The 9,456-nt window shown below is 52.4% G+C and overlaps 1 protein-coding gene across 1 annotated transcript; it reads left to right on the top strand.

The window, feature by feature from the left end:
* Positions 1–3,386: 3,386 nt before the first annotated feature.
* Positions 3,387–6,987, top strand: LOC309684711 (zinc finger protein 541-like; the record flags this gene model as incomplete). Its single annotated transcript, XM_082500579.1, has 4 exons — positions 3,387–3,469; positions 4,194–4,274; positions 4,746–4,807; positions 6,942–6,987. Coding segments are annotated over 4 exons (272 nt in total), but the record flags the coding sequence as incomplete, so codon positions are not given.
* Positions 6,988–9,456: the final 2,469 nt, after the last annotated feature.

Genomic DNA, 9,456 nt, shown 5'->3' with positions numbered 1-9,456 from the left:
GCTGTGCAAGTGCAAAGTGTTATTTTCATGGAGAAACCAGCTCGGATGTTCCGTTTAGGCATTCTGCCTTTAAAAAAAGAAAAATATTTTAAAGCTTTCCTTGCAGGCAGAATGACATCTGCTTTTGAGGATTGTTTCTTTCCCTGCAGGGTGGGAAAATCTACAGCCTCGCTAAGGCCGCAGAGGAAGAAAACTTGTCAGTTTCCTGGAGCAAACTGCAGTTTGGAGAGGGGGGTGGTTTGCCAGAGCGCCTTTTAGCACCTCGTCGGGCACATTTCTTTTCCCTGGGGGCTGAGGTTTAACACGGCCTTTTCATTTGCCTAGCTTTTGGTTGTATGAATTAATGGGTGTTTCAATGGGAACCACAAGACCTAATTTCTCAGTCGCCATCTTAAAAATTGTGCAGGGACGGAAGTGGGACAGGGAGGTGACCGGAGTGAAACGCTGAAGGCTGTTAAGGCTGGAATAAGGAATGGCGGGGCTTGTTCTGGTCACACACTATGACAATAAAAGGCCACGAGTTCCCCGTGGAGGTAAAGAACCGACAATCTGGGAGGGCGTTCAGGGATTTGCCTCATCGAAGGGTTTCCAGGGGAATATGGGGGTCACTCTCCATCTCATTCCTGGTGAGCTGCCTGCCTGTTAAGACCATTATTACTTTATAATCACGGAGGGAGGCCCTGAATTCAGGTTTGGGAAGCCATTAGCTAATTTTGTGGTTAATGCTTTTTTTTTTTTTTCAGAGTGAGTCTGTGAATCGGTTCTCTGTGCTGAAGGTGAGACACGTCCTTCCCTCTGCTTTGGCAATGGCCGCTTTCCTTGGGCACAGGGACCACACAGCCCTCTGCACGTTTCTCGGTAAGTAAATTGTGGCTGTGCCACCTTCCTGCCCGGCCTGGGGAGCTTGTCCTTTACTGAGTGAGAAAGCAAGTTTTTCCCTGGAAGAAATAAAGAGATTTAAAAATCTCTATCCTTCTGTGCAGCAGTGCCGTCCCAATGCAGCCTCGGGAGAGGCACCTTTCCTCCAGCGCTGGAACCATGGCAGGGAAGGGACCTGCTATATCGTTAGGTGGACGAATTTCATCGTTCTTTGGCAACAAACGAATGTGGTGACAATGGTGACCTGGTCCAGCCAGCCTTGGTGATCAGTCCGCTCCTCCCTTTCCCTGTGGGAAGGCTCCGAGGATCTCCTGGGCTGTAGGAAAGGGGAGGCAGTAAGGATGCTGTGCTGGGGAGCTTTGACTGCCTTTGCTGTCTTCCAGATGGAGAGATGGATCCGCAGCACTTGGGAGCTCACCTTCCCCAAACGCTGAGTTTGCCATTTGTTATCCACAAACGACATGTTTTTCCGTGCAGGAAATGGATTTTTCAGAAATTCCAGCGTGTTATGGAAAGAAAACGCTCCTGGAGTTTTTAATGCAGGTCATTCTTTTTTGGTGTAGCGGTTAAAACGTGATGTCTGTAACTTTGAAATGAATATTTGTATGCATCTGTCAACGGGTACAATTCACATAGCCGCTCACAGGAGAAGGGATCTTAACCGCATTTCTGATTTTAGGCTGTATCGTGATAATGCCGGGGATTGATGTCGCGCTGGAGATTTTTCTCCAGTTTCCACCTTTTGCCACTAAATGAGCGGCAGAGATTTCCCAGCTAGACAGGCAGTGAGCTCTACGCAGGAATGTGAGCGCGGATCCAACGTTGACGGTAATTAAATTACGTTGTTCAGAGGTTCCTCCTTTTAATGAAAGTCTGGAAAAGTGAAAAAGGAGGTGCCTTTCTCCTTTGGGATTGCTGTTGTGGCAGAGGGGATGGAAACAACCCACGGGGGTTTTGCTCCGCTCCTGGCTTTGGCTTGGAAAAAGCCCTGAACGGTTTGATCCCTGTGGGGCCAACTCTGAGCAGGGTGAGGGGCAGCTGTGCCAGGAGATCCAGAGGGTCCATCTCCACAGCTTCCGTGTCCAGTGAGCAGTTTCCCCGAAAGGAGGGAAATTCTGGGAGAATGGGGAGCGGTGTGTGATGATGAGGGCGGTGAGGAAGGCTAAAGGATGATCTCAACGATTTTAACTTGTGCTGTTTTTTCTATACATCTTTTGGGCAGAATGGATGGGGACTTTGGGTTTAGCCGAAGAAGTATAACCCTAAAATCAGCGTTGGGCCGTGAGTTCCGGCCCAGCGGTCAGAATAACCGCAAACCCTGGGGAAAGGGGGCTGAGGAGCGGGTGCACGGTTGGTTCGGCACCGGGGCTCTGCCAGTCCTTGCTGTTGCTGTTGACCTGCTCCCCATGGCTTGGCCAGTTCTCCCACTGCCCCGCAGCGCTGCAGAGGGTAACAGAGGGGTTATTTTGGCTGGAGTATACCCCCGTGCTTGCCAGAAATGGCCAGTGCTAGCCCAGGCTGGGCTTGCCACTCAGGCTGACCTCATGATGCCGGTTGCCGGCCTCCCGCGTTCTACACAACATTCCAACGGTGGTCTTGGCCCACCGTCGCAGCTCTTCTGCTGCTGGCTGTCGGTCTCAGAGTGAACCTCGCCAGTTTGCTCAGCGTTTGAGGAAGGAAGTGGCAATTTTCTTGCCCGATGGGGCGCAAAAGGGCTCACGTGGTGGAACGGTAATGCTGTTGGTGGCGAGAAGGGGCTGTGGGAGTTGTTAGAGGGCAGTTGGTGACGCTGTGCTGGGAAATAACTGCCGTACCTGACACGTCCCCTCCTTCGAAGCGGGTGCGTGCTATCGTGCTGTTCCCAGCTCTCCTTCCTCACCTCCTCTGCCTTAACGATTTCAGACACGTCAACGTCGGCAGTGAATTTCAGGCCGAGATCCCAGACCTCCAGGACAGATCCCGGTTGGAGGAGGAGGAGGAGGGAGCGTCGCTAGTGTGGAAGCCCTGGGGAGACATCGCAACGCAGCCGGAAACACAGGACAGAGGTTTCTCTTAACGCTTTTCTTGTCAGTTCCCCCCCGAGATACTAAGGGTCGAAAACTGCACGTTTTCACAGCAGCTGTTTGTCCGTTGGGACCCTCTCCCTCTTTTGCTTGACCGCCTTCATGGCTGGTAGCACCCGAGGGTGGCTCAGATCTGGTGGGACAGTGAACAGATAACAACCGGTGGTGCTCTGAGTCGCGTCCTCTGGGAGAGACGGTCAGGGGCGTTTGTAGCTGTCCCACGTCAGCTGCAGCGACCTCGGGAGAGGGGAGATCTGTCTCTGGAGCTACCGGTCCCAAAGCTGCTCTGAAGGGAGAGAGAGCGATACCGGATAACCTGCCTTTTTTTCGGTGCCTTTTCTGGGTCTCCAGTCTGTCTGCTCTGTTTGCCCTCTGCCTTGTATCGCACTTTTTCTCCTTTCTTGACGAAAACTGACTTTCTGTTGGTTTTTGTTGCATTTCTAGTGACAAATCTGCTCAACTTCGCCTGCTCCAATGTCATGCCGGGGGGAAGAGCCAACCTGGAGCACGCCTTGCACTGCCTGCATGAAGCTCTGGTAAGAAGCAGCTCTTTTCGAATTCCTACTGGACTAGGAAATATTCTCATCAACTGCCGTGGGCGGAGGTGACCCCGACACGCTGTTGCTGAGCGTTGACTGAGTACCATCTTCCCACAGTGGGCTGAAGAGTTGATCTTTTGGCCCCTGCTGAGGGGGAATCTAAGTCTTGTTCTCTGAACTCCCGCAGGAGGGTCTGGAGATGTTGCAGTCTGGGGCACCCCAGCGACCTGAATCCCATCCCCTGGCTGATTATCATTACGCAGGTAAAGTGGAAGCAGAGCTTGTTGCTTCTCCGGGAATGCGAGCGGGTACTGCCGTTCCCTTTGTTCTGATTGAAAGAAGTGATTTTTAGAAACGTGCGAGCAGCGGTTCGTGTTCTTTGGGGCAGGGAAGTAGTCTTTTTAATCTGTTCTGGGGGCCTTTTGGCACGGGGAATGCCTCGTCCCTGTGTTCTAGCCTGCTGCTGTCCCTTGCGGTGACACCCCATGCCGCCCAACGCTCCTCCTTTCCCTCGCGCCCCGGCTTTACTGCGTGCAGGGCTTGCTCTGCTGGCAGCCATAACTGCTCGTGCTAACAAACTGCCTGCGGTGTTGGCTAATTGCTTTCCGAAGGAGGAGACATGTGGACGCGTGACGAATAAATTGTGTGCGTTTCCGTGAGGTTGCAAGGGGTCTAATCGTTTGCACGTGGCTGTTTCTTCCCAGGCTCAGACACTTGGACGCCCCTGGAGGAGCAGTTGTTTAAAGAGGCTTTTTATGTGCATAAGAAGAATTTCCACCTGATCCAGAAGAAGGTAAAGCCGTTAGACCGAGGCGGGTCACGTGTTGGTAGCGTTGAGGGGAGTTTTAACCCAGAAAAGTTGTCTTTTGAATGGTGCATTGTAATCCTGTCCCTGGGATGCCGCTTCATGCTAAAAAGATACCGGTACAAGACATAATTGGCTCTAATGTCTACCGAATTTGCCCAAATATCAACCGAATATTTAATCTCTCCAGTACAAAATACAGGAAATACTAGAAGAATACTGACACGTTCCGCTGACCATCGGCACGAAACGTACAGTTCTGCCCTCCCAAGGCTTCTTTACGGCCCTTTCAGAAGAAGGGGGCTCGTTTTCGGCCTGATCTCACCCGTGCGTTGCGCTGTGGGAACCGCAGACACAGGGGAGGACAAACAGCGCTGGATAGATCCGTCCTGGGTCTGTGCCTTCAGCGTTTTCCTGCGGTATTTCCCTCATCGATCGCTTCTGGTTTTCTCCCGACAGATTCAGACGAAGACCGTGGCCCAGTGCGTGGAATATTACTACACCTGGAAAAAACACGTCAGGTTTGGCGCCACCCGACCAGGATGGACAGCCAAAAGGCTGCAGCGAGGCACGGATGAGGTGGAGGAGGCTGAAGAGAAGGTAGGAAAACTGCCGGGGTGGGTGCGAGATGCTGCTCCTCCATGGACGCATTGTCCCGGGCTCTGGGAAACGATCCCCTTTGCGTTAAACTTGCTGCTGCTGATTTTTGGGGATGTTCTGTAACGTCCCAGTACTCCGTCAAAGGAACTGTTGGTGACCCACCTCTGCGCGGGTGTTGCCAAAACCTTCCTTGACAGGAAATGGGACTTTGGCTCACAGAAACACATATTATTTAGGGGTTTTTTTGGTGGTAGACACCGGGTAACCATGTCCCTTCAGTGCTCAGTAATTCTACGTTTTAAACCCATTTTACAGACTTTTGTGGAGGAAAGTGCTGTTCCGCTGAGGACGGTAGAAATAATACGGTTTTTCTTTCACCATCTGTCTTTGCACCCCATCCTCCCCGTCGAGTTTCAGCATTTTTTGGGCTGTTTTAGTGTTCGGAGGAGCTCACTGGGGCAGGCTGGGGCAGATAGAACGCGTTACACCCAGCACACAAATAAACCCCTCAGTGTCTGGGCCGTCTGGGGATGTTTCCAGCCAGTTTTTCACTTTAGCTGTCCCCCTTGCTGAGGAGAAGGAGAAATGAGCACAGGTTGTCTTCTTTACAGGCTGGTTGCAGCCCGAAGAAGAGGCGCCGGCTCGGGTCCACCAAGAAGCAGAAGAGCAGCGAAAAGACACCCTGTGGCACAGGCAGTCCCTCCCGCCATCCCGGGGACGCTCCGTGCGGGGCTGGAGGCGCAGGCGATGTGGCTGGGTTTCCCTGCGGGCAGTGTGGTGTGGAAGGTGAGCCGCTTGTTTTTTCTTCTCGAAACCTGCTGATCTGGGCTCAAACCGATGGAGACTCGGCATTTCCATCCTCCTCCCATCTCCTCCGCACTCGGAGCTCCTCCGTCTCCCGCTGACTGCAGCCACAAGGGTCTCTCTCTCCCTTTGAAGGCCCTTTCCTCCCATTACAGGCCTGGGGCGGTTCATCTCCTCGGGCGAGAATCCCAGCGTTTCTCGTTTTTTTTTGGCTGAGAAAAAGGTTCCACTGAAGTTCCTTCTTGCGGTTTGCGGCCCGAGGGCTCCCGCGCTACGGTCGCTTGTGCCACGCAGAGCCACTTGAGTTTCAGTCTGACCCGATTTTAAGCCGTCTCGCCGTTACTTCTCTTATTTTAATCCCTAATGATCTGCCGTGTTTAACCACCGAGGTCCCACCCACCCGGGGGTACTGGCACAAGCTGTATGGCACCACGCAGCAAAACAGACCAGAAGCTCACAAAAGTAGAAATAATGAAATGTCATCTAATGATTATTTTTTTTTTAAAAAAAAAAAAAAAAGGAATTCAAAATCCCTGTTTGTTTTCTCCCTTCCAGGGTGTTTGGGACAGTCAACGGGAGGAATGCGCACGTGAAATACCATCGCCTGCAGGAGGATCGGAAGGCCCCAGAGGAGTCTTTAAAGGGCGGCGAAGCCGGCAGAAGCCCAGAGGGTGACCGCCTCTAGTTGGCAACCGGGCAACTGCTGGTTCAGCCCGGCAACCAGGTCCCTTTCATGCTCTGGGAAAACCCACCCACCATCTCTCGCCTCCGGCAGCGCCTGAGCTCTGCGGAGGGTCCACCACCACGAGGTCGCCCCCACTCACGAAAGACCCACAAGATGAGAATGGCAGAGAAAGAGTTATCATATTTAATAGTGTTTCCCCCTTAGGTAATAGTCCCGTGTAGGTTTTAGGTCTTAGCTAGCCATCCTTTAGGTCTTAGTTTTAGGCTTTAGTGTTCTTCTGATAGGAGTGAGGTTTGTTGTTCTGGTACGAGTCAGGATGTTTATCTTGTTATAGGAGTAAGTGGGGGGGGTTATGTGTTGTTCTCCTTAATTTATTACATTGGGTTGTTGAACGTTCCAGTCCTGGGGCTGCTCTTGCTGGGTTTGTGCTGTAAATAACTGAAGCCGTCAAAACCCGTTCCACACGGTTGATGGTGCAAAGTGAAGGAGAACCCGGGCCCGTGCCGTGTTGTGCTGTTCCTTGGTCGGTTTTCCCACCGGAGAGCGCCACGGCACCGCTGTGACAGAGCCGGCAGTAGGATTGGGGCCGGTAAAGGCATTGGATGGTCGTGAGGCCTCTGGGTTATCCGCCAGAGTCGGTGTTGGCCTTTCGTGCTGCGCTGTAGCGCCCATCGGTGTTTGATTGCACAAATAACGCGGCTTTCGGCAGTGAAAATGGCAGTTGGATTAGTCCAGGGAATGACATTGCAGTTTGCCCTGACCGGATGGCTGCAAAGGTTTTTGTCATCATAGTGAGTTTTGTTCGAATGTCTTAAGAGTCTCGCTATCAAGCAATTATCTCAATCTTATGTATTAGTGATACGGGATAGAAAATGAGGCTCATCCAAGTACAGAAAGACTTGGATAAGTCTCAAAGGGGGGAATTGTTGTAGTAAAATGGACATCAACTAGGAAAATTAAATGTCATTGAAGCAACAAAGGAAACCTGCTGCTGCTCAAGTCCTCTCTACTGCCCCAACGCCATTTCTTGACCTCATCTTCACATAGAGAAATAGTTACTGGACACGATTTATCTATGGTTCGGTTAAGGAACTACCCAGCAGGCGATGGAGCACTGTTGAGAAGCAGGGGGTTCCTGTCGAGAGAGCCATGAACTGTAGGCCTGGTCAGCAAACCCCGAAAGCCACTCGGAAGTGCCAAGATGAGAGGAAAAGCAGGTAAAAGGGAGTTCCGGCAGGGGGAGATGGTGACCACCCACTCATTGACCACCTCCCCAAACGGTACCACCTACTCAAAAGAAGGAAAAAAAAGACAGAGTCTGCGCACTCCTTTACATGGGAAGCAAAGAAATCTCGACCAGTCATTAGAGGGAATGACAGGGAATATGTATTAATTGTTCGAATATGTAATAATCAATGAATAAAAGTGGAGATTTTTGGAACTAAGGTGTGAGCGCTCCTGTTTTGGGACAAGCAGCCCATTTCTGCGCATTAATGGCATAAACTTAGAAATACCTCTGCTTTGTGTGTGTGAAAAAAGGGGAAAAGGGCTTCACTGAGAGGTTCAAATTAACAATTTATTTGGACTTCGCTCACAGGTCCAATACGTCACTATTGCAAGTTCTGTGTGTGCGATGGCGATTACACTATCGCAGTTTAAAAGAAATTAGCGGGATCCACTATTGCGAGCTACAAATGCCCCCGACAAGTAGCAACACAAACCACGAGGGCGCTAGATATTAATGCCTTAGAAGAGTGCACCAGTCACAAACTCAATCGCATGCCCTATACCGTACGGATGTTTCTTAGTCACTTACCCTCTCTCTCTCAGGTGAGGTCGCTCCATCCCTGGGAAGTCACCCTGTACAGCGTCCTGGATGGGGGGGACGGATCTCCGAGGGGCCAGCTGTATCCTTGGAGGATTCCCCATTTGTCTCCCCAGACCCTGCGGTTTATATTTCCTGACTCGGTGAGGGTGCAGGATTATGCCCGAGTGGATTACACTGTCTGGGATATTTCCCTCTGGTGGTGCCATAGCGAAGTCTCTGTTGCCAATTTGTGATGTCCGGCGCTCAACATCACGGGAAGAGTGGTGGGATGGGACTCGGGGCATTTTGTTTGTTAAGGGCCATTTGGTTTTGGTTGTTCTGTGCCATCTGGAGATAAGCCCGGGCTGAGCTGTTTTGCAGCTCCCCCCAAGTTCTCTCTGCACAGCCAAGGCACGGCGGGGATGGAGCTGAGTGGGATGGCAGCTCCCTGCCTCTCACCTCTTGTGCTCTGAAACCGGCTTGGCTGGCTGCTCCCACACAGGGAGGCGTGTGCATCACGAAGCCTGCACTAAAGCGGGGTGGGGGCAGTTGGTTAGCAAAGCCAAAGTGGTTATTAATGGTGGTTAATGGCACACTAATTACGCCCGTGTAATGCGGAAGCTCAGATGCCCCCTAACCACCCCACCCCCCCCCCCCCCCCGGTGCTTCTCTAGCCAGGGGAGCGCTGGGCGTCCCCCCCGCAGGAGACGAGCGCACCTCCGGGGTGGGTGGAAGGGCGTCACCCTCTTGTGGTTCGCTCCAGGTAAACGAACTGCAAAACTTAACCAGCGCGGCAGTCATTGTGCCACGAGACCAAATCCCAGATGAGAACGAGGAGGTCATCGTTAAAATCATTGGGCATTTCTTTGCCAGGCAGGTACGGTTTGGCCGTGGCGTTACCCGATATTCCCCGGCCGCTTTCATCCACCGAGGAAAGGCGTGGGGCTTGCTGAGCCCAGCACCACCCGAGCACCCTGCCACTCTTCTTTTGGGTGGTCCCTGTGCCCCCAAGAGGCACTGAAGGTGTTTCGGTAGCTTCCCCCCGGCTGTGCAAGTGCTGAAATTGAAGATTGGCTCGATTGAGCTAAAAATGGGTGTTCTGGAGGCCGTGCAGAGCAGCGCCCAGGGTGTGAATGGACTCCTCTGTGCAGGCAAAGCCACCCGCATCCCACCTGGGTGCATCTTCCATAACTGCACAGCGCAAGATGAGGGAATTGCTCCAGCAGGTGAAGCAGCAGGAGCAGAAACACGCTCCGGGAGCCCCGGCCTCGCAG

The sequence above is a fragment of the Vanellus vanellus genome (genome assembly GCF_965231255.1).
Source record: "Vanellus vanellus genome assembly, contig: HAP1_SCAFFOLD_308, whole genome shotgun sequence".
In the NCBI taxonomy this organism is placed as follows: Eukaryota; Metazoa; Chordata; class Aves; order Charadriiformes; family Charadriidae; genus Vanellus; species Vanellus vanellus.
The sequence above is the reverse complement of the archived record's forward strand: the minus strand, read 5'-3'. Positions and strand labels throughout refer to the sequence as shown.